The following is a 25,891-nucleotide window of genomic DNA, read 5'->3' as shown; positions in this document are numbered from 1 at the left end:
TTTATTGATGTAGGGCCAATGCCTTTTGAGTGTGGAAGAGATGAATTTAGCACCCACGTTTAAAAATCTCAGGAACAAACCTGGTTGGCCCCAGTTAGGTCATGGTGCCTCTCTCTCAGAACTATCACTATGGCCAGGAGCAGGCACATCAGAAAATGATCAGAATCGTTCTCAAAACTATTTACAGTGAATAGTGAAGAAGGATATATTTTAGACTAAGGAAAAGAGTGTAGTGCAGGGGGAAAAATGGGCAACAATCACGGGTTGCAATGTCTACAACATTTTATTAAAGCATAAAATTGTTGGAATTAAGCTAAATAGAAAAACATAGTAAATATTTACAAAAACATTGATAACACTACTCAACTCACACACATATAACGAATGCAGGAAGGTCTTAAAAAGTTTACAAGTTGAAAATTATGGAGATTTCCTCAAATTGGATGTAACAACTCGCTGCTGAGTATGGCATCAATATAATATATAAGATCTTTGAGAGAATGCTGTCCCCGACTCTTCTGCAATCTAGTGCCTCCCAGAAATTTGTTCCTTGGGAGATTCAGACTCACAGGCAGCCAGAGGGGACAAGTCAAGAGTTGAGATAATCTCAACTTAGGGTCTAATTTTCTTCATCCGATTGACTGTGTTGAGGTTATATAGACACAGCCACGGTGTTTTTCTTCAGCTTATTCAAAAAGATATGAAGAATATGAACAATTTTTCACTGCTTAAAAATTCACATAAAAGGCTGAGCGAGGAGTATTTGGTACTGGAACTACATAAAGTTCTATCTGATGGAAAATTATCTATGAAACTAAGATAAAACAGAGAAATTAATCATGCTGTATCTCATATTTACAGAAAGTAGGCAGAGTAGAAACTTTTATGTCAAAGTGCTCCAATTTTAGCTTAATGAGTGGTCAAACTACATTATGCTGAAGTGACCATGCAACTGTCTCTAGAGGCCAGAAGAACCTAAAATCAGAATTAAAAGGCAAAAGAAAACAGACTCAATACATATACAAAGCAGAGAAAAAAACAATCCCACGAGATGGTCACTACTTAGACAGTATTATATAAAGATAAGGGACACTTGGGCTCTACTTCACTTTGATGGTTCTGAATTAAAACTACCTTCCCCAAACTAAATTCAGAGGGGAGGAAACTGAGAGATTCACGTAACTTTAAAACCAGTCTTGGGCTCAATAAGACAATTACTTAAAATAATCAGCTCACATTTTAAAACAGATCATCTTCATCTGATTCTTCGAGGTACTTTATAGGTTTCTTTGTCCGTCCAGATTTTGCCCGAGAAGCCACAGCTGAGTCTAAGTCCAGATGGAAGTCATCGCTGTCCTCCTTGGGTTTCTAAAAGAGAAGAGCCCAAGTAGTTTGTACAGTGTCAACCTGACAGCAGAATTTCGATGCAAAAAATATATCAACAGACTACAACTCAAGGAGTTTTCCACCTTCTAATGAGTAGTAAGAAATTGGGACTTCCCTGGTGGCACAGGATATCCGCCTGCCAATGCAGGGGACACAGGTTCGAGCCCTGGTCCGGGAAGATCCCACATGCCGTGGAGCAGCTAAGCCCCTGCACCACAACTACTGAGCCTACGCTCTAGAGCCCGCAAGCCACGACTACTGATCCCGCATGCCACAACTACTGAAGCATGCGCGCCTAGAGCCCGTGCTCCAAAAGAGAACCGCAATGAGAAGCCCGCGTACTACAACGAAGAGTAGACCCTGCTCGCGGCAACTAGAGAAAGCCCACACGCAGCAATGAAGACCCAACACAGCCAAAAATAAATAAATGTTAAAAAAAAAAAAAAAAAAGAAAGAAGGAAAGAAATAGACCGAAGGCAACTCTCTAATTAGTGGCATTGACTAATTAGTGGCATATTTGACTAATTAGTGGCATATTTAACTTTTTTACAACTAAACTACATAGAGTAAAAGGCTAATGGACTATGGGATTTAAATTTATTTCCTTAAAAATGTGCCAAATTATTAGGAGCAAAGCTTGGCTATGTGCTTCAAAATACCTACAGCAAAAGGACTGACTAGGATAAATACCTTGCTTGTGACTGCTTTAGAAATCATTTGCTCAAAATTAGAGTCGGAATCATCAGAAGTGGACGGCTTCCTTTTGCGGCGACTCTTGGTTTGGGGGGGATTAGGCTTTTTAGAGACATCAGAATCCAAGTCTGGATCCTTTTTGGTTCCTTTTGGTGCAGCCCTTTTTTTGGCCCCTGTAGTAGAGGTGGAAGACTGACCTGCAAGTGAACACAGGCATTTGCCACTCTTAGCTGAATTGTTCCCACAGTGAACCTTCTTTAGCAACCTGTTGACTGCTTATATTTAACATAGGAAAAGACAACCTAACAGAGATGAAATGCATTAGAGAATCAAAGTATTCTTAAGCATATGATTTTTTTGTAGGTATATGCTTCACGTTAAACATTTGCAACTGTTTCTAACTCCCAGCCCTGTCATAGAAATAAGCTAACACCTGGCATTTTGAGAAACATGCTATTTTTAAACCTTTTGACTAGCAATTTTGATTATGAAGATCTAAAGATTTGTTTTCATTTGGTAAAGGCTTAATTTCAATATCTATAGTAAATTTGGGGAATAAAAAATTGAAGCTGACTTGTGGCAGCCAGTAGTTTATCCCAATATTAACCCATCTCAAAGACTGAGGCTCACTTTTTGCTGCCGTCTTCTTCACTGTCACATTCCTTTTAGGAACAGGGTTTATGGTTTTAGTTACAGCTGGGAAATCAGCAGCAGGAGAGCTTGGAGGAGGTGGTACATTATCCTTGGCATCATCAGCGTTAAGGTCCGTTACTTCAAATGGAAAGGAAAATAGTACATATAAGCAATACATGAAAATCTGTTTACTGCTTTTGTCCCTGCTCTGAATTCCTATTTAAACACCAAGTCTGTGACTTTTCTGGAATATTTCAAACACACTTTTATAACTCTGTTCTAATTTCTGGGTTCTTCATGAGCAAACAGTATTTTTTTGTATCTCTAGCACCCAGCATAGTACCTGGCAAGCAAATGATTACTTTTAGTATATTAAATGTAGAACCTATTTATGTGCAAAACTAAACCTAATGAACAATATCAATGTAATGCTAACAAGAACCCACATTTATTTTCAAAGACAGGACTTGGATAATGTAGGCCGGGTTAGAAGCTGGGCGGACCTGAGTGCTCCAGTAAAGCAGACATCTCACTATTTTTACTGAAATACATACCTGATGTGGCACTTTTCTGTGGCTTCAGTTCTTTGTTAGTATGTCTAGAATAATAATAATAAAAAAATCCTGACGACCAATTCTAAATGTGTCAAACAACAAAGAATATATCATCAACTATTAAAAACCATCATGATAAGATCCCTATGAGAGAGGATACTTACTTTGGGGACGTTTTGGTCCCAGGTGGACTAGCATCTGATGGGACAAAATCTTCATCTTGAGCGTTTGCATCAAAATCTGAGAAATCTTCATCTGAATCCAAATCTATTGTGAATTTGGTTTTTGCTGGTAAAAAAATATACATATACAAAGAATCAAAGAGGATAATAGGAGAAATATTTAATCCACAGATTAATATAACATTTCCTGAAGATATAAGCTTCAGTTTAATCTTCTAAAAGATGTTCTAGTTTCTCAAAAATGTAATTACTGCTCTAAGATATAACAATTTCTGAGATTATGTGCCGTGAAGCAGATCGCCCATTCAGATCTTTCAGAACATGCAGCACGTCTTCACTCTTCCTTACTTGCTGCTCTCCGTGGCTCTTTTTCTCGGGGAGGGACATCAAAATTACTTTCGTTACTGCTCATATCTGATTCCGAATCAGACCAGGGGTTTCTCTTTTTGGCTTTCTTGACTGGTTTAAATGGCAATGTAGTTTGTTTCTTTGTCTTGGTACCTGGAAGGGAGATAGGAATTAACCATGTTTACATATTCTTTGACTCACTTTTCTCCATCTATCATCCATCCATCCTTCAAATATTTATTGAACTCTGTGCTAGTACTGGGAATAGAATGGTGAACAGAAAAGGACATAGTCCCCCTTTCTGTGGAGCTTATAGTTTGGTCATCTAATCCCATATATAATCATAATCCCACATGGTATATATGTTTACACAGGGCATGTAGTATGTATGCATATGTATATATATAAGAGGCTTTTCCAAGAAAGAGATGCTTGAGTTAACTAGTTGAAGGGAGGTGGATGACAAAACATTCCAGTTTAGGAAATAACATGTACAAAGCCCTGTGAGAAAACATAGTGCACTTAGGAAACTGAAAGAAATCCATTATGGCTGGAAAACAGAAGTCAGAGGGAGAGTGGCTGGTCTTTTTTTAAAAATCTTTGGCTGCACCCCGCGCCATGTGGGACTTTAGTTCCCCGACCGACCAGGGATCGAACCTGCGCCCCCTGCATTGGAAGGCGGAGTCTAACTACTGGACCACTGGGGAAGTCCCAAGAGAGTGGCTGGTCTTGTTAAGGATTTTGTTTTAAACAGGGAACCAATATGACCAGATTTGCATTTTAAAGAGTTCTCTCAGACTGTAGTGTGGAGATGGGAAAGGCACAAGAACAGATGCAAGATCAACAGAAGGTTACTGCTGAAGTCAAGGCAAGGGAAACAACTCAAAGGGAAAAGAATGGCTAGGCCCAAACCTTGAGGAGCATTTAATGGCTGAGTTAAGGAGGTTTGAAGTCACTAAGTCTTGTTAATTCTTTTCCTCCAATGTCTCTCATACCCATCCTTTGCTATTTATTTCCCTCATCTAGGCCCAAAGATAAGGACAGACTCCTTATTGATCTGACTTAGTCCTTTCTTCATATTCTTTCTTCATACACCTACCTATTTCATATTTCCTAGTTGAATCTAATCTTATCCACCTACCTCCAACAACCTGGTTTTCTAACTCTCCATAATCTGGTTTAACTATTTTCTACTATTTTCCACTCTGTTAAGGGGCCTTCTCATTGCCCCATGCATATTATATGTCCATTTGCCTTCTCCCAGTCTAGAATACCTAAATCTTACCCAATCTTTAAGACTCTAACCCAAGTTTTACCTCTTTCACAAAGCCTCTACAATCTACATGTACCCACACTGATCTCACCTTTCTCTAAATCCCTACAATGGCTAGTATGTACTGCTTTACCTTTCTTTCCTGATAAACCTCTTGAGGGTAAGTGCCATGCTTCCCCACTTCTTGTGTCCTCACAAGATTTGAGATAGTGATGGGAAACGTGAATGCTCAAAATACTTATCTGATTCATTGGTTTTATATGCTAATTGTTGCTAGGTAGGTTTAAAGTTAAATATGTGCTGTATTATAAGGCCAATATATAATTTTCCACAACACAGCACACACAACATACTTTTATTACTTCTTTTTAATACTAAGATGTTTCCATTTGTTTTATTCATCTTTGTATTCCCCATAGAACTGAACGTTATCTATCAAAAGTAGATACTCAAGGATAGACATATATATCAATCAATGGAATAGAGTTAAGAATCCATAATTAAACCTTATTATTTATGGTCAATAGATTTTTGGCAAGGGTGAAGACAATTCAACAGGGAAGAAGGTTTTTCAATATATGGTGCTGGGTCAACTGGATATCCACATGCAAAAGAATGAAGTTGGACCCCTTCCTTATGCCATATACAACTTAATTCAAAATTACCTAAATGTAAGAGCTAAAACTAAAAACTCTTAGAAGAAAATAAGGGGTAAATCTTTTCTTTTTTTCTTTTTTGCCATGCCGCGCAGCTTGTGGGATCGTAGTTCCCCAACTAGGGATTGAACCCGGGCCCATAGCAATGAAAGCATGGAGTCCTAACCACTAGACTGCCAGGGAATACCCTAGGGGTAAATCTTAATGACCTTGGATTTGGCAAAAGATTAGATATGACACCAAAAACATGAGCAACAAAAGAAAAAAAAAGATAAATTAGACTTCATCAAAATTAAAAACTTGTGCTTCAAAGGACACCGTCAAGAAAATGAAAAGATAATCCACAGGTTGGCAGAAAATATTTGAGAATCATATATCTGATAAAGGTCTGGCATCTGGAATATAAAGAACTCTTACAACTAACTCAACAATAAAAAGATAAATAACCCAATTAAAAAATGGGCAAAGGATCTGAATAGACATTTCGCCAAAGAAATATAAAAGCCCCAAAGTGGAAACAATCCAAATATCTAGCAGCTGATGAACAAATAAATATAATGTGGTATATTCATACAATGAAAAACTATTTGGCAACAAAATAGAATGAAGTATTGATACATGTTACTACATGGATGATCCTTGAAAACATTATGCTAAGTGAAGAAGCCAGCCACAAAAGAACATATATGATTCCATTCATATGAAATTTCCAGAATAGGCAAACCGAGACACAGAAAGTAAATTGGTGGTTGCCTAGAGGGAGGGGGAGTTGGGAAAAAATGGGGGGTGACCACTAATTGGGTACAGTGTTTCTTTCCAGGACAAGAAACTGTTCTAAAACTGAGTATACTAAAACCGCTGAATGGTACACTTTAAATGAGTGAATTTGGTATGTGAATATCTCAATGAAGAAGTTAAAAAAAAGTAGATATTCAGTAAAGGCATAATCAAATGGTTAACAGAATTGTTACTTCTATTTAATTTACTGAGTGAGTGTTAAGTATATCCCAGGCATGGTGTTGAACTCTAGGGATAAAACAACATGACTAAGATATGGTGACTGTCCTCAAGAAGCTTTACATATGAATATATTACATATATTAAAACCTCATAACTGGCTAGAAAGTGAAATCTAATAAACTGAACATTTTCTTTAGATCCCAACAAAGTATTTCATTACAAAATGATCTCTTCTAAAATAAATCAAATCCCAAGGACAATGTTAGGGAAGTTCAAGTATACTTCAGACATAGCCCTTCTTCATGTACCTCAGTAAGAACTTTTGAATGTCTATATGGAACGTACTAGGTAACAAACATAATTTAGTCTCAACTCTATATGATTTTCCTTAAAATGTTTTAATACCTGGTTCTCTTTTCTGTTTCTTTTCTAATCTCTGTTTTAGGCCTTCTATTTCCATCCCATCCTCTTGAGGGCTTCCGTCAGTATTTTCATTCTAAAAGATAGCAAGACAAAAATGGTTAAGTTCTGCCCATTTATTATTTGGAATAATATAAGGTCAAAGATACAAATATATATATCTGGTCAAAGAGTGATTTTTTTTTTCTTTGTATTTTGGCTAAAAGCTCTGAATAAAGAAAGGTATGGGTATGACTTTTTCAAGATACTTAAACATTAAAAAAATCAGGCTCATAAGAAAGGAAAGTTATGATTAGTTGATAAATTCTTGACTACGGGATTAGAAGTTTTATGATTAGTTCAATTTTAAGTGGAAAAATATTTAAAGTGTTTTATGTATAATGCTTTCAAGAGTATTACCTTAATTTTTTTTTTAATTTTCTTTTCTGCCTCTGCTTTCATCTCTATGGTCACTTGGGGGATGACTCTTTTTCCACATGGAGAAGGCAAAACTTCTGCCCTTTGTGTTTTTTTCCCCTTTGCTTTCCCACCTTTCCCAGGAAGTCCTATTTGTTCATCTTGTTTCTCCTTTGCTTCAACAGCCTACAAAAGGTTGATATAAGAAAGCAAGTTTATAAGCTAACAAAGACATTACAGCATCAATGCCACTTTATCGGGACAGAATAAAAGGCAACGGTTAAACTGATTTCAATTTGTTACATCTTAACATAAATTTGTGATAAGCTGTTCTATCAGGTATACCACCAACATTAAGGCACACTTTGTAAACTCAATTAAGAAATAAGAAAGGATGTGATTCCAGTAATGTACATTTATCCAATCAACTGATTACAAGTTGGACATCCAAACTGAAGTACAATAATATAAATCTGCATGTTAGGCCTTTTATCTTAATTTATGAAATACTTTTTCTTATGTTAAGATAATACTGGAGAACAAACCACATTAGCAATTTTGGTAACAGAGGATCTCCTGAAACTACTGATCAGCTAGCCCTGAAGGAAACTGTTTTTGTCCTTTCAGGTTTACTTGAGGGACTGGGCTGGTTTTCTTCCGCGTTTGAATTCTCTTTATCTTCTCAGTCCCAATAGGTCAAAAATCAACTCCTGCCCTTTCCCCTCTTTGTCCAAAAACTTCTAGGTAGTATGTTTCTTGGCACCATTTACTTTATTCTAACTAGTTTCTAACAATCTGTTATTTTATGTGTTATCTTGGAATGTATCTCCATGCCTCCTATATTCTTTCTATTGCCAATTGTGAAATTTCTTGACAAAGAGGTATATTGCTAGAATACATTATTTCATTAATAAAAATTCTAACACAGGCATTATAAACTACACACCTCCAGCTCTTCAATAAAAGCAGCCAAGTCTTCTTTCCACAAATCTGATGGACTCTTTCTCTTTAATGTTTCTAGCTCTTGCTCCTTCATAAGATAGTCAGAAAATTAAGTTAATTTATGTGCATAAACAGCATTTTCCCAAAGCACACAATTTACTTTCACCATTAGAATACAACCAAGCAACATGTACTATCCATCAACAACTCACTTTTTCATTTCTTAGTTTGCACAGTTCATCTTTCTTTTCCTTGGTTAGATACCAAAGAGGCATATCAAGAAGGTAGTTGAAGGTTGGTCCAGAATCTGTTACAGAGTCACTCTTTTCAGTTTCCTTTTCATTGTCACTCTCTTCATTTTCTTCTTCATCTGGAACCTAAAGGAGAAATTAAAATGTAGCTTTAATAGGAAATGTGAAACATAGACATTAGACTATACATAGTCTTTAATAATACAGAAAATGCTAACCAAGAAATTACCTTTTGCTGGGCTTCTTTCCAAGCCTTCACAGGATCCGAATCATAACCTCTTTGAATCAGAACTTTAATTAATTCTTTCTTAGGCTTGTTTTCTGTTTAAACAAATGTGAACAGAGATAGTAGTTTTGAGCAATATTTTAGGAAATGGATAAGGTTTTACCATATTAAGTGAAAAGATTAAAACTGGAGATTAAACTGTCTTCTTGCATAAATTTGTACATCCTGGTGGATAGTCAAGTCGGCTCCCTAAACCACTGACAAATGTAAATTACCACAAGGGGGCAGTCAAATCATATATGAAGTAGTGACTTAATCATAACTCAGAATAACAGAAGACAATCAAAACCTTTATTTCTGATAAATATTGACCTCAATTATATTCCCTGGTCTTTTATTTATTTATTTAAAAAATTTATTTATTTATTTTTGGCTGTGTTGGGTCTTCACTGCTGCGCACGGGCTTTCTCTAGTTGCGGCGAGTGGGGGCTACTCTTCGTTGCGGTGCGTGGGCTTCTCATTGTGGTGGCTTCTCTTGTTGCGGAGCACGGGCTCTAGGCACGCGGGCTTCAGTAGTTGTGGCACGCAGGCTCAGTACTTGTGGCTTGCGAGCTCTAGAGCGCAGGCTCAGTAGTTGCGGCGCACGGGCTTAGTTGCTCCGTGGCATGCGGGATCTTCCCGGACCAGGGCTTGAAACCATGTCCCCTGCATTGGCAGGAGGATTCTTAACCACTGCGCCACCAGGGAAGTCTCCTCCCTGGTCTTTTAATTTCGACACCGGAGTGGGCAAGTTTTTAGTGCCACCCATTCAGACATTGATTTCTCTTGATTATAGTCCCCTATAATGCATTTGTTCCCTTTTTTCTATAGCACCCCTCTCCCAATGTTTACTGCAGTCAATTTATTAGACTTTGAGGGACACTGAGAGTTACTAGCTATAATAGAGTGAGGTTTCCAGTACCACCTTTCATCAATTCACTTGATATAGGTCACACTTTTAGGCCCTTTATATGTACTCCTCAAGAAGACTGGATAGTCTCTAGTATTTCCTAAATTCCAGTCAACTAAATACAATCTTTACTTTTTATTTTTCTTTGAGTCATATCCAATATTACTTATTTTAGCTTTGTCTTAAGCAATAATATCTGTGAAATTAGGGGATTGATATGCCATTGTTATTATATTTTAAAATATCCATGAAAATGAACATGTAACTAACTAAGTTAAACATTTTTATGTACCATTAGAAAATGATCCTGTGATCACTGGTAACTTGTGTTGTCATGTTTTGGGACTTGCTACTACAACCCATAGTTACCTGGCTTTTCTAGTTTACTCTGGCCAGAGCTGGGCCATTTCTTTTAACCTTCCAGCTTTAGTCAAAACTGTTTTCTTCCTGGTTACTTAAACTCTGATTTAGTTGCTTCTAGAATGTCTTAAAAAAATTCCCTTAGACATGACTTTCAGTCTTGAGTATACCATTTACTTATAATATAAGCCATTTAAAATCCTCCTTCCTTTTTTTGTTTTTCTATCAGACTTATCTCTGCTCTTTATCAATCAGTTTACACAGGGACCTCTTCTAGCTCTCTGTTCTCTTCCTGTCTAAATGTTAACTAAATCTTGATTTCTCACGATGCTCAATCTAGGAAAAGCTATCTCTTTTAAACTATAAATGCTTATTTAGGTATTTGAAAGAAATACTTGTACGTGTAACCAGTGGAAATAAATGGATTTTGCCCTCCCTCCCCATCATCCCTCTCACCAAAAATGTTTAAAGGAAGTGAGGCACGATAGTGATTTTAGTACAGGAAGTTATTGTTCCAAAAACATACCAATGATTATTTTGCCATCTATTTTCTCTAAGATAAAGCGAGCCTGATTATTCAGTTTAGCAGATTCAGCGCCAAGCATTCCTAGAAGCCATTCTTTTCTTAATCCATAATATTTAAGCCTGAGTTCAAAGAAGTCTCTTAGAATATCCAACACTGTGTCGTATTTCTTTAAACAGCCTACGTGGTCAAAAAGCACCTAGAAAAGAAAAACAAGATGAGAGTCAACAACAGAGAAATTGGCTAAACTTTAATGGTTTTAAAGAAATGACTTTATTCTTTGAAACTGTAAAAGTAGCCTAAGATATCCTTTTAAAATTGATAATAATCTTTAATATAAATGGAAACATACATATTTCTCATGAAACAAGACATACCATAGAGTTGCATGTGAGACTAGTTTGGAGTTTGAAGACTTTGTGTAGTCCAACTCTCTCTGCCTCTGCCAGTTTTTCTTCAGTCATCTTCACAACAAACTTCACAGTCGTGTCTGTGTGGTATTCCCTATAATCTGTTATCAGAGGGGGTGTCTTCTCAGTGCCATTCAACATGGGTTCTAGAACCTGTTCTTTATATGTCTGAAGAAAGAAATAATCCTTTTGTAAGTTTCTCAAACATAGGCTCCTGAATATTCAACAAACATCAGTATAAAAAATGTTTCCCCGATCACAAAAATCAAAAAAGAAAACCATAATTACTTACCTGGGTCCATGTTCTGATGGGAAGCTCTGAGATTTCAATGGTTGTAGAATTAAGAATAGCCACTTCACCACTAATCACATATTGATTTGGAGCCAGCTCGTCAATAGTACCCTTGAAGTTCTTGTAACTTGGAAGCTAAATTGGTATTTTAAAACAGAATATTTTCTAAATGTGATACTAAAACAAATCCCAACAGCATTAAACAATAAATCTAACTAACATTAAGCATGAAATAAATTTTCTATTTGTGTCCTCTTTAACCATATCATCTGCTGAATTGAAACCAGAGGAAAACTAATAAGGTTCCTAGTACCACAGAATAGTTACCATTGGCAAAGGTTCTTCTCCATCCATCAAACGTCTGATGTTATTCACAACTTCACGAACATCAAAGTTGGGGATTTTGCAGGACCACCCAGTACCAATTCCTTCAGCGCCATTTATCAGCACCATGGGTATAATGGGAATGTACCATTCAGGCTCAACACGTTGGTTGTCATCATATAAAAACTTTAACGTGTGATCATCTTTTGGTGGAAATAACAACCGAGCCAAAGGGCTAAAGAAAACAAAGAATGTTATTTTAGAAAAATATTGGCTTTGACACAACTTTCACGGAAAGAACATATGTTATCTCAGATATATACATGAAAATTACTTTGGCTTTACTTGCTGACTAATATTCATTTACCAATATTATTTATTGAGTACTTTCTACATGCCAGGCACTGCAGATATAAAGTCTCAGTCTTCAAGGAGCTCAGTACAGGGAGATATTCTAGTACAGGCATTTTGTCAGGCGGTACGGTAAATGCTAAATAGAAAAATAAAGTAGCTAAGATTGACTGAGGGGATGCTAAGGAATGGTAAGCACTTTCTGATAGGATAATATTTGAGCAGAGAAGAAACTGAGAGAAAGAGTACTGCAAGCAGAGGGACCAGTAAGTCAGAGGCCCTGAAGGCATGTTTGACTATAGGCAAAGAGGCCAGGTGTGTTTGAAGCAGAGATGGTAGGAGATGGAATCAAAAGACATGGGGAGTGGGAGCACATATCATATAGGGTCTGGTTTGCTAAAACAGGGCTTTAGTTTTTCTCTGAATGAAGAAGTTGGAAGGTTCTGAACCAGAGTAACCTATTTTAAAAAATCAATTGGCTGCCAAAAGAAAGAATGGTAGACTATAATAGTCTGTATGAATATAATGAATGGGGTGGCTTAGTATTTTTCCAATGTGGAGCCCACAGGGATGCAAGTGTGGAGAAAAGGAGTCAAAGGTAACTCCAAATTTTGAGCCTGAGAATTAGAAGGATGGCTTTCCATTTACTGAGACAGGGACTAAGGATATGGTTTTGAACTTACATTTGAGATACTTATTAGACATCCAAGTAGTAAATGTTGAGAGGGGACATGAAATTTAGAGGGTAGGGCTGGAGCTATGAGACTGGATGTACGAGGTACCATCCATGGATGGGAAGGCAGTATAGTTAGTGGAAAGAGGTCTGATGAAGGAGCCCTAGGGCAGGCCAGTATTTGGAGGTTGGGAAGATGAGAAGGACCCAGTGAAGACTAATAGGGAGGAGAACCAACAGTCTGGTGTCTTGGAGGACAAATAATGAAAGAAGACTTTCAAGGATGGAGTGATTACCGTACCCTATGCTGTTGAAAAGCTGAATAAGATGACAGGTGAAAATTGACCACTCATAATGTACTTTCCATAGACTTGTAAAGGAAGTAAAATTTCAACTTGTGGTATTTAAGAAGAATCAAGTTCTTCTTTACTCCGGCTCAAACTCTACAGGGTTTCCCAACCTCGGCACTACTGCCATCTTTGTTCTTTGCCATGGGGGTGCTGCCCTGTGCATTACCGAATGTTTAGCAATATCCCTGGCCTCTGCTCACTAGATGCCAGCGGCATGGTTCCCTAGTCATGACAATCAAAAATGTCTCCAGACATTGCCACATGTCCCCTGAAGGGTAAAATCTACCCTGGTTGAGAACCACAGCTCTATATGGAGAAAGAGAAGAAAATAAAATGGGAGTAAAAACATTTATAGTTTGGCAAGGAAACAATACTTCTAAGGGATACAAGGGCTAAGCTATCAAACTGAAATAGAATTTTGACTTTCTACTCATTGCAAAGAGTAGCATAGTTAAAAGAGCTAGTTTTAAACAATTAATAATCCAAGCATCTGCATCAAAAATCTATTTTCCGATTAACTGGATTTTTCTATTTTTGGTCAACTAAATCTCACAATACTTCAAATTTGAAAATGGCAATTCACAAAAAATCGGAAGCATACCCACCTGAGCATTGTGAAGATGTATCGAGGACTAGCAGAATCCTTGCCACCATGCAGCCTGGTACCAAACTGACCAATGGGCTGCAAGAGGTTCAGATTATTGCTACCCACAAAGTTCTGAGCCAAATTGATAATGGTCATCATTAGTGACATCTGTGGGTGGGGGAAAGAGATTCATTAATCTAATCTGTAGTCTCTCAATAATAACATGTTTGTTATTATGAGTGTGTTTCACTATAATCCTGTAAGGTTTTATGAAGTGTAGATATTTATTGGCTTTTCCCAGATAAATACATGGCAGAAGTAGTACCTTAAACCTAAGAATTCTGGCTCCAAGTTCAGGGATCTTGCCTTCCAGTAATTTCTATCAAGTCCTACTCAACCTTGAAGGTATAGCTCCTGTATTCACCCTCAGCAGAATGAAATATTTCCTCCTTTGTGTTAAACACTTTGCTCATTTCTATTCTAGCATGTATCACTCTATTCTATAGGGGTGTGTGTGTGTGTGTGTGTGTGTGAGATATAGTCCTCTGGTTAAACTGTGATTTTACCTTAAAGGTAGAGAACATGTATGATTTATCTTTGTATACTTGGTACATGGTAAGCATTCAACAAATGTTTATTACGTGAACACTTATTGAGTACCTGCTATATTTTGATTGAAGCAACAAGCAAGACAATCATTACCTTTAAAGTTCTAGAAACTTATAGACAATCTAATTCTTTAAAACTGTTTTACATAATAAATGCAAAAAAAGCAATTTCAATTACAAAATAAAAAATGAATAGGTGTATGTCTGTATTGATATAAAGTCAAACAATTTAGACATATATGAAAAATTGGAAAGTTGCCCTTTCCAATTCCCAGTGATAACCAAAGTTAGCAATTTGGAGTATATCCTTCCTTTAAGTATTATTCTGCCTCTTTTTTCTTTTCCCTCACCTGACAATAGAACATGGACATTCTTCAATGTTAGTACATATAGATTTACTTAAGTTATATCACTGATTCCATGCATAGATGTGTCATAATTTATAATAATTTTCCAATTGATGGACACTTTCCATGTCTAAATTTTGGCATAACAAAGTTATAGCAAACATCACTAAATCTCTTTGAACATAGATCCTTGCATATCTTTTGATCTATTATAGTATCCTCACAGGAACATTATTTTTATAAACAGATTTGTTAGGTCAAAAAATAAGCAATTTTATAGTTTGATATATTTCACCACATTGTTCTCTACTATGGATGTATAGCTTATACTTTCATCAGCTGTTTGGAGAATGACTTTGCAGGTATTTCTGCTATAATGCTTTCTGGAAACATTATAGATTATGTGTTTACCTCACCATGATGATAAGAGGACATCTCAGCTACTGACCCAGCTAACTGGGCAACCTTCACCTCTCGCTTGTCATTCCGTTTGAAACATGTAAACAAAACCTTTCTCTGACCTGGTTTCAAACCTTTAAAATGAAAGAAGTGCAAATATTAATATCCTCAAATTAACCATTTCTGGGCATTGATTTCCATCTTATGATAAAAATAGAACTCACCATCCACCATAGATGGGATAGACCTCTCATTATCAGAATTTGAGAACAGGATAAGTTCCTTGTTTATGAAGTCATTGTATGTCAGATATGTGGTAGTTTGCCCATATAAGTAATCCTGAGGAACCAAAGAGAGTATTACATGATCTAGTTTAAAATAAAAAATATCACTGGTCTTAACAATGCTTAATACAAAAATAAAACAAAGACACATGTTAGCATTATCACTTCTATGATAATTGTTAAGTCCCTCAAAAGCAAAGAATTATGAAGTATTTTATATGTTTTAAAGACAAAACGAATTTAATTGCTGCACAATCAGGAAAAAAGTGCATTGACTCTGTAGTTTCTTTCAGGTCCAATACATTTATGCAGCAGTCTAAATAAGAATAAGGATATTTATAAATAGTTATCTGTTAACTTTTTTACTGAGGTACTTATTATTCAGTAACTTTAATTTGCTATAATGTCAATTCTAAAGGTAATAAATAGTACATTTTGTGGGATATATTTAACATTTTTTTACCTCAGGAAGGCCAAGTAACTTTCGTTGCCTTCTATCTTCCATGAAATGAGTTAACCATTCCTTTCGATCATCTATCTGTTTTTTGCTAAAGGCCTACAAATTAGAAGATGAAAAAGATGTCACTGGCACTAATAGATTCCAAAATATTTCTTCTATAAAAAATTAACAAATAAACAACAAAACTCAGTTTCTAAAATATCTGGCTCCTTTCTTTGGGATATGCTTACTAAAAACAATCGATTTTATAAAACATTTTATTATATGAAAATTTAAATGTTTCAATTGACTAGTTGAAGCATTGATTTCTAAAACTAGAAGGTATGTATGAAATACACTCAAACTCACCAGGCTGATTGCAGCATCATCTTCAGGACCTGAATATTTGAATTGGATACGATGTCTTTTCATATCTGCAAAGTACTCTTTAGCTTCTTTTGATGTGCTGGTGCCCAAACCTACAAAACCAAGAACACCAAGTTACTCCATATAATATTGTACAATGGTATATAACAAAATGAGAAGTTCTATGTGAGTTTCATTACAAACCTTTGTAATACTTGACTTTCCATTTTTTATGATTTGGCATAGAACTCTTCCATTCTTCAAACTCAGGAAGGCTATAGAATGCCATTTCTTGCTTGTTTTTAGACACCTGAGGTAAAAAACACATTGCTGTGGCTTTCCACACTTCTGGGTCCCCTGCATACCATCATACATCACTGGGGTTATATGTGTATCCAGGGTTGAGGAGTAGGGCCTTAAAATATCCATTATGGTATCTTAGAAATTAGTATACCTTTACAATGGGAGTGATAAATTCTTCCAGAAAACGATGTCGCAGAAGAGAGGGCCAGTTATGGTGGATAAAATTAATCAGCAAGCCTTTGATATGGGAACCGTCTTGGTCCTAGGAATATTTGGAAAGCCAAAACGCAAAAGAATGGTTTAGAAACCAAAAAAATTATGATTAACTTACTGGTAATTTCTCAAAATTTTTTCTATGGGGATTAAAAAAAAGGCTATTCAAATTCAGACTCACTTAACCTATATATGTAATATACATAAAATACAAACATATCTTATTAGATGTGGATTAATAATAATGAACAAAGCTTCAAGTTAAGTAATTTCCTTTCATGGCAGAAAAGCAATGCAACAATAAGATGTGTTTAATTTAGGTTAACAATCTAAAATATTTGCTATCGGGCTTCCCTGGTGGTACAGTGGTTAAGAATCCGCCTGTCAATGCAGGGGACACGGGTTCGAGCCCTGGTCCCAGAAGATCCCACATGCCGCGGAGCAACTAAGCCCGTGCGCCACAACTACTGAGCCCGTGTGCCACAACTACTGAAGCCCGTGTGCCTAGAGCCCGTGCTCCACAACAAGAGAAGCCACCGCAATGAGAAGCCTGCGCACTGCAACGAAGAGTAGCCCCTGCTTGCTGCAACTAGAGAAAGCCAGCACGCAGCAACGAAGACCCAACACAGCCAAAAATAAATAAATAAATAAAATTTAGAAATTTAAAATATTTGATAACAAATCTGACCTGATCTGTCATAATCATTATCTTCCCATAACGCAGAGTCTTCAATGAATCTTCATCTTCATAGTTTTTCTTGTACTGAAGACCCACAATCTTGATTATATTGTTAATTTCAGCATTTTCCATTATCTGAAATGGATGTATAGCCAAAAAAGTACTATTTTGTTTATAAACTTTAAAAGAACAAAGAATTACAACAGTATATGTTGCTTGGGTTTTCTTGAACTCCAGTATTTTGAGTATATTAGCCTATACTTCAGTAAGTCAGAAAGATCTGTTAAGATATGCTACAGTGTACCCAATTTCCTAAAATAACAAAAAAAATCCAAGATATATTTCAAAATGCCCAATAAAGGAATGAAATACAAGCATGAAGTCCTGCATTATAAAACTAGATTTAGATTCTGAAGATAGTTTTTATATATTCTACCTGTTTATGAGAAGCTTCTCGAACATTAAGCAGTTTTCCTCTAAGAGGGAAAACCCCGTACTTGTCTCTCCCAACCACACCAAGGCCTGAAACAGCCAAAGTTTTAGCTGAGTCTCCCTCTGTCAGGATAAGTGTACACTCAGTAGAGTTTCGGCCTCCTAAAATAAACAAATTAATATTAGCACATTTAGTTCAACCTCAAGTATACTAACTCAGACATGTGATAAAACTCAATTTACAATTCATAACAAGTTGGCTGAGGAGTCAAATGGAGCTAAGTAATTAGATACATAGTTTAGCTAAAGTTTGTAAGTTAATAAAGTCTTAGTTTCTTAGACTAATTTCTCATGACAATTATACTGTTGCTAAACATTCATTTAATCATATTACATTTAATATATTTGTTGGTGATGAGGTTTAAGACATGCTACCCCAAAATATGGCACCTTGGCATATGAGGGAGTTTTGAGAAAATGGTAGAAGCAGAAAGATCTCTCTGAACTCCCTGTTAAACTTTGACCCTGAAGCATGTCGTAAGACCCTCATGAGGAGATGCCCTCTTTATACCTGGAGGAAAGGAATATTCTAATCCAAGATTGAGGGTCACCAAGAAGAATCTGGATGAAAAGGCCTTGCTAAGTTTCCCCAAGTTTACTATACTTAGCTCATAATCACTGTCCTATCATATCTTTCCACAACTTTCCATTCTTCATCAAAGCTAGCATAAAACCACTTAGGTTTAACCATTTCTTTGGGTCTGCATTTCCTTACAATTTTCTGGTGTCACAAAAAACCATATTAAATAAATTCACATGCTTTTTCCCTGTTAATCTGTCTTTGTCAGTTTAATTTTCAGAGATAGCCAGGGACCTAAGAAGGTTGAGAAGACTTTTTTCTCCTCTACATTAGGTAATAGATTACTGTATAAACATTCTTGTTTTATACCCCAAAATAATCATCTCAACACTATTTTTAACAGTTAAAAATTGAAATGACCCAAGTGTTCAATAACAGGAAACTGGTTGATTTTTAACAAAGTACAAATATTCCATTGAATATTAAGTGTCAAGGGAAAAATATCCACAGTATGCTGCTAATGAATAAAACAAATAACAACTACAAGATTTAAAGTTTGGAAACATTATTAAATGTGTACCTGCATCATTGGCATCATCAAGTTTGGGAATTCCTTTGATTCTGTTATGTTTTACAGCTGAACACTTCTTGTTTAACTGGATTTGGGCCTTAAATTTCACCCAATTTAGTATGCTTTCTACAATACCACAGCCAGTTGCCTGAAAATGAGAGGATTCATGTTAGGGAAGAAGAGTTCTGTCAGAAATCTAGAGTACAAATGAGCTCACACAAAAATAAAAAGAATTCAAAGATGAAAAGAGGTAGAAAAGTAATGTATGGATAGAGGGTGGCACATCTTCCTGTCTCAGGTTACCACTACTGAGGGAGCTGGTTCCTTTGGGTTCATTCATTCAATAAATATTTACTGACTACATACTTATATTGTGCCAGGCACTGAGCTGCATGTGGAGATCTATTGGTTAAAACAAATTAGACATGGTCCTTGTCCTCAAGGAGTTTAGTTTACAACAAGGAAGACAGAAATAAAATGAGAAATTACAAGTGTGACGGGTGTTACAGATAAGTGAAAAGCATATTACATATAGTAATGTATGTCCAGTGTTATATGGGAACAAACTTAGGGAGAGAAGTAGAAAGTAAAGGCTTTCCTGAGGAAATGACATTTAAGACCTAAAGTAGTTGGGGACTTCCCTTTGGTCCAGTGGGTAAGACTCTGCGCTCCCAATGCAGGGGCCTTGGGTTCGATCCCTGCTCAGGGAACTAGATCCTGCATACATGCTGCATCTAGAGTCTGCATGCCGGAACTAAGAAGTCCGCATGCTGCAACTAAAGATTCCCCATGCTGCAACTAAAGATCCCGCATACCGCAATGAAGATCCCACGTGCCACAACAAAAGACCCGGCACAGCCAAAATAAATAAATAAATATTAAAAAAAACCCGAAAAACTTAAAATAGCCAAGTGTAAAGCATTTCAGGCAGAGTAATCCTCTGCCTGAAATGTGAAAAAGCTCTAAGGAGGGGAAGAGTACTCTGCTTTTGAGTAATTTAAAGCTAGTAGAAGTGAAGCTTAGATAATGTAGGAAAAGTGGTACTGAGATGAGGTTGGAAATGGCAGGGTCTTGCAGGCCAAATTAAGGAATTTGGATTTAGATTTATGTAACCTAGTGGTTAGTTGGGGCCTTTGACTAAAACAGGAAATAGTTTTGTTTTCAGGGGGTGGGGGAGTTCCTTGTATGGCGATCAGTTAGTAAGGAGAGAACTAATTCAGTTTTGGATGTGTCCACTGAGAGCAACTTTAGGCATTCAATGCTTGGTAAGTAGTTAGATGGGTTAAATTCAGAAGTGATCTAAACTGGTGACATGTAATGGGTAAATATAGATGGTATATAGATGGTAATTAAGGGCTTGGTAAGACCTGGTAAGAGGTAAGAGTTGTTTTTTTATTTCCTTTTCAGAGTGAGAAGACATGTGGGAGGAAGCTTTATTTCTGCAGGGCTGAGAAGGGCAATGGAAAATAAAGGAAGGTGCTTCTATTTTTTATTTCCCTCTAAGTACTCACTGCTTTGATGAATTTTTCACTCAATTGGCATGTTGATCCAAAGCTCTTGACTTGTAAAGTCATGTTCTCTTTTGTCTGGGAGTCGAAGGCTGGGTTTTCAATTAAGGCATTCACAAAAATCCACATGTGATTTTTTACCTGCAGTAAAAGTTGACAATAAATCACTAAAAACTTACTCATGTTTTATTTATAGCTTTTCTCTTCTTTCTTGACTTTAGAAAAAGAACACTGTGTTAAAGTATCATACCTGATGTGCTTTTACTGCAACACCACCCTTGTTCTTTTTCTTCACAACATCAACAAGTTTAGTCACAATCTGATCAGCTACATAATCAACATGTCTGCCACCCTAATGAGGAAAAATACCAAACTGTAAATTCATTACCCTCAAAATTATAATAATAAAACATTAAAAAAAATCTAATTTAGCTTCCTTTATGCCAAGGTAGCCAAATATTCAAGTTCATTTTATATATTTAAATCAATAATACTTATATGTAAAGGTAAATCATGATTAATAATTCAAAAATAAAATTACCTTGGAAGTAGCAATGCTGTTGACAAAGCTGATTTGCTGAAAGCCTTTTTCACTCATTGTTAAACACACTTCCCACCTGGGGTTTACTTGTTCATGGATAATTTTCAGTGGATTGCCAGTTTCATCTACCTTATCCTTCAGATACATATCTACATAGCTACGGAATCCTTTTATCTAAACAGGGATTAAAAATAATAATATTAAAAATTTACTTAAAGTAAATTAAAAAGTAGATTGTAAAGATTTTTCAAAACTAATGAAATGGTGTTCACTGATGGGCATAAGAGGATGGTCATTAAAAGACACAAAAGAATTTATTTAGGAGATTCTTTGAGAAAGACTTTAGTGAACTTAAAGTGAGCTAACTGATTTTAAAAAATGTAGCATAATGTTTTCTTTACAGGAACATATTTGAGAAGTGGTTAAGAAAAATATATGGGATGGAAAAAAAAAAATCAGCATTGCCTTTGACAATGATCACAATAGTCCCTCATTGCCCACACCCAGGAAAGTACTTACTGGAAGCTTATTTCCATTGAGAAAGACCTTGACATCTTTAGTGGATCCAGCAATATCATATGCTCTTCTAACCATCAATGCAACAATATCTTTGTCTAGGCTTTGCATTTTAAACTTAGACAAATCAGGGTGGAAGGTAATACATGTATAATCTTCTCCACTAAAGGGCTTGAGTTCCATCTCACCAGCTCTCCCCATGTTATCCATCCATGTCTATGGAAATAAAGAATAGAGGAGAGAGAAAAAATTCAAATAATCTCACAAACTAGAACTAAATAACACAAATTTACAAGTCCTAACAAAAACCCCCCAAAAAACAAAAACCAAAAAACCCCCCAACCCCCCAATATACGTTTATGAATAATTTCCCATGATGTAATAGCTTATAAATTATGTTAAACCATTAATACCACTATAAATTGCTATAGTACAATTTATAATCAAGGTACAAGATACCTATTTACTTGCCTGTTTGAACATTTTCTTGTATTCTCTACTGGCTGTTTCCACAGTAAATTTAGTACTGAATATATTACACAATTTGGCTCCATAGCCATTTCGACCACCTGGGCAAATAAATGTAGAATACTATTTAATTGTTCTTATCTCATTAACAGCTTTATTTCTTAATCACTGGCAATGTTATTCAATTACAGAGATTTATTTCCATGCTTTTAACCTTTATGCCACAGACAGTCATTTAAAAGATGTATTTTTTTTCAGCAACAAATATGTTTTTTATTTTCCTCAATATTCTACCTGTTACTTTCTTTTCTTCATCATCGTAGTTACTAGAAGTTAGGAGCTGTCCAAAGATGAGAGCTGGGACATACATCTTCTCAACTTTGTGTTCAACAACAGGAATACCTTTTCCATTATTCCATATACTAATTAAATTATTCTCCCTAAGAAAAGAAGAGTGAAAATTTTTTTTATAAAACAGATGTTAAACTAGTGCTTAATATTTTTTAATATTTAAATATTATCATCTCTAAAATACATGAGTTCACAAGTCTCAATTTCTTTATGACTCTTTTTCATATATACCTTTTGAACTTCAGCATGCTTAGTTCCTAACACTCCTGAAATAGGAGCCAAGAGAAAAAAAAAAAATCAATCCTTTTCCAACACCTGGGCAGACACTGATAATATTGAAAAAATAGGAAATTTTAAAATGTTAGGATAAACAAAGGGAAATGATTTATGCCCAATGGAAAGAAAAGGACAAAATTTGGAAACAATATTATTATATCACTTTTAAGGGGATCATCTGTACTGTCCCAGCACCCTTAGCTTTCCCACCCAACAAAGTACATTGCAAAACAAATATGAAAGGGCATTATTAATTGTAAACTTCCCTGCTCGCCAATAAAATGCTAAAAATTTATTTGGACTTACTTATCTCCTAGTTATTTTAATTTCCAGAAGATAATATATTTTAGTTATAACCGGAAACACACTATGGTTCTTATTACCAATAGTACTGAGTATTATCTACAAAAAAGACTAATTAAATCTAGCTTAACATTTTTTAAAAGACTAGGATATCAAGTCCTTAGGAGCATTTGAGTACATCATTAACACATTTCCCAAAAAGAGCCTAAAGTATAGTTTATGTTATAACTCATCAGGCTAATAACAAGGGGAAGCAACACCCTGACTACCCACAAAGGGGGACATTTATGAGCAGAAATGTTAGATCAAATTATTCTCTATCACCACCTGCTGGTTTACTATTTGAATAGCATCCTGAGAAAAAGTTACAGCTATAGACTCCAGAATACTTAGAGCGGTTAGTGGAGATGCTTACTAAAATATTTAGGGATGAAGTGTCATAATGTCTGTAATTTATTTTGAAATGATTCAGAAAAAATATAGATGGAGCAAATATGGCAAAGTGTTGATAACTGTTGGATCTAGATTGCAGGTATCATAGATTGTTCATTTTAGCCTTCTACCTTTCTGCACTTTTGCAAACTCCCATTTAAAAAAAAGCCAACTTTACTATAAATCAAAGTAAATGCAACTAACAGTAACAATGAGCTATAAAAAACAAAAGACTAAGCAAGAGACTTACGGGTCAATTGTGACTCTAATACAAGACATTTTTGGGTCCCTTTGTTTGTTGTCTGCAGCATTGACTGAAAGAAGATAAAATACACATTGGTAAAAAATTAAAGTATTTTAAAAAACATCCTTTAACTCTAAGACATAAAAAGAAAAAAATCTCAAGCAGCACAGGGATAACATTAATGAGGTATTCATTTAGCAATTTTTATTCATAGGCCTGTTTCTAGGAAAGAAGTCAACTTCCTAGATTCCAGTAGACTGCCTCACCTTTGCCAACTGTTGTTTGAAAGGATAGGATTTCTGGCTACAGAGGGTTTGCTAGGAATGATACTTCTTAGGAAGGATCTGACCAGTGGATCTTTGTATTAAAGAATATACTCACCTGCATATAGCTGATTCACTTTGTTATACAGCAGAAACTAACACAACATTGTAAAGCAATTATATTCCAATAAAGATGTTTAAAAAAAAAAAAAAAAGAATACACTCACCTAGAATCTCATCAAAGATTTTGTACAAACCAGGAACAAAAGTGACTTCCCTACAGTTAATGCCAGTATCTTCATCGTAAACCCACATTTGCTGGAAATAAGGCGAAGAAATATGGTTACTTCGACCATATATTTATTCTATTTTATCATCATGATGACTGTAAAGTCTTCTGGATTAGTAGGACAATATACATGATAGATTAGGCCACTTCCAGTGACATTCCAAGTACATGAAGTACAGAAAATTAACCTGGAAAAGTACACATTTTAACTACTTAGTAACTGCATTTAATTAGCTTGGTTTTACCTGGGTCACTGATTCCACAGAGCCAATGTAGGTGTCTGGGCGGAGCAGAATATGTTCCAGTTGTGTCTTCTTTTGATAGATTCTTTCAATAGACAGTCTTTTCTTAGCATCTTCATTTTTCTTTGTTTTGTTGACTTGCATATTGTCATTTACAGGCTGGCAATTTTTTAAAAATTGAAGAGAAGGTATTTTGAGTCACAGGTTTATCAGAAACCATAAACAAAACACCTATCATAGTGATCTGCTTACACACACTATAACAAATCACAACCTTTGAGTAGGTATCAGTGGAGTTGACATCATTTTGTACAAACATGGCAGTTTAAGTTAACTGCAACCAGGTTCCCAGGTGTCCGTTTAAATTGACATATTATTTTGCCAAGTGTATCTGACATGGAAATATTTTTACGTGTTAGACGCCATCAACAGCATACACCCCCTTCTTTCACCTACTCCACACATATTTACTGAGTGCCTACTAGGTCCCAGGCAAATAATAGATTCTAATTCAGCAGCAGCAGCAGCAGTTTGGGAGGCTATGGATCCCATCCTTTGGGCACGTTAACGTTTTGAACACAGGAGGGACGTATTTTGAGCACCTCGGGGCTGCCGGCTGCACAGTGGGAACCCTGTGCCTTGCTCTGCACCTTCCAAGGTCAGGGGCGTTCAATCCCATTTTCAGCCCCAGGTAGAAGAGGAGAGCATCTGTCTGTGCCGCTTAAAGCCCCACGCGGACCATGATCCCACCGATCTACTCCAGGACTAAGTGAATTCCTAGACACAGTGAAGCACAACGGCACACCTTAGAAACCAGGTTAGCCGATAATACTTCACTATTAGCACGAGAAAGGGGTTTCAGCCTCTTCGCGATCACGCCGAGCCCAGGGGACCCGGATCGACGCGAAACACCGGCGCCCAGTCAGCCTCTGCCGGACCGCAGCCCAGGCGCCTCCCCCTCTCACAGGCAGCCGAAGGGATGCCGGGCCGCGTTGAGGCCCCGCGACGCGACCCTTCCGCGAGCCATACCTGCAGTGGCGACACCTCCATGGTGACGGTCGTGAAGGTGCTCGAGAACCTTGCAAGCGACTAAGCCGGCGCGACCTTTGAGACAACCACGGAGCAAGCCGCTTCTCCACAGACTTTCGTCGGTTAGGAAAGCGCTTCCACTCCGGTTTGAACGTTCCGCTAGCCCGCCCAAACCAGATAAGCCAATCCCTGAGGCGCTCTCACTGGCACCGATCCGAAAAACCAATCAGAGCTGGTCTTTTATATTCACCAATGAATGACTGAGCTGGCCGGGGGCCCGTTCGAATGAACCAGTTAGGCAAGGGAAGCGGGACTAGAGGGCATTCAAAAGGCACCACTCGGAATCGTAGCGGAGAGACGGACAGGGAATCTAGCCAATGACGGGGGCTGGCTTGTTCTCCGTGTGTAACTCTGAGGAGAGGCGCTGTGGAAGTGGGAGGGGGTTTTCTGAGGTCCGAGCTGGGGTAAAA

At 36.7% G+C, this 25,891-nt stretch overlaps 1 protein-coding gene across 1 annotated transcript; it reads right to left on the bottom strand.

The window, feature by feature from the left end:
* Positions 1-796: 796 nt before the first annotated feature.
* TOP2A (DNA topoisomerase II alpha) lies at positions 797-25,526 on the bottom strand. The gene is made up of 35 exons (XM_061176845.1): positions 25,422-25,526; positions 24,396-24,551; positions 24,089-24,179; positions 23,605-23,668; positions 22,287-22,432; positions 21,996-22,093; positions 21,528-21,740; positions 21,009-21,182; positions 20,718-20,819; positions 20,471-20,608; positions 18,969-19,107; positions 17,813-17,970; positions 17,386-17,511; positions 16,636-16,746; positions 16,386-16,491; positions 16,185-16,294; positions 15,840-15,932; positions 15,317-15,431; positions 15,105-15,226; positions 13,758-13,906; positions 11,782-12,013; positions 11,455-11,589; positions 11,130-11,330; positions 10,756-10,951; positions 8,924-9,015; positions 8,656-8,820; positions 8,448-8,531; positions 7,505-7,687; positions 7,091-7,181; positions 3,797-3,949; positions 3,431-3,554; positions 3,267-3,310; positions 2,710-2,850; positions 2,077-2,276; positions 797-1,368 (listed from the first exon to the last, which is right to left on the bottom strand). Exons 1-35 carry the CDS (start codon positions 25,440-25,442, stop codon positions 1,240-1,242), a joined length of 4,602 nt encoding a protein of 1,533 aa, XP_061032828.1. The 5' UTR covers positions 25,443-25,526; the 3' UTR covers positions 797-1,239.
* Between the last annotated feature and the right edge of the window lie 365 nt (positions 25,527-25,891).

The sequence above is a fragment of the Eubalaena glacialis genome, chromosome 19 (genome assembly GCF_028564815.1).
Source record: "Eubalaena glacialis isolate mEubGla1 chromosome 19, mEubGla1.1.hap2.+ XY, whole genome shotgun sequence".
Classification (NCBI taxonomy): Eukaryota; Metazoa; Chordata; class Mammalia; order Artiodactyla; family Balaenidae; genus Eubalaena; species Eubalaena glacialis.
This window is presented reverse-complemented; position numbering and strand designations above follow the sequence as displayed.

What these genes read in the sequence shown, in the direction of transcription:
- TOP2A (XM_061176845.1), bottom strand. Translation starts at nt 25,442, where the DNA reads ATGGAGGTGTCGCCACTGCAG. An exon ending in TGAAGAAAAGAAAGTAACAG is followed by an intron (nt 22,094 to 22,286) that starts GTAGAATATTGA and finishes TTATTTGCCCAG; the next exon opens with GTGGTCGAAATGGCTATGGA. An exon ending in TTGCAGTAAAAGCACATCAG is followed by an intron (nt 20,609 to 20,717) that starts GTATGATACTTT and finishes CTTTTACTGCAG; the next exon opens with GTAAAAAATCACATGTGGAT.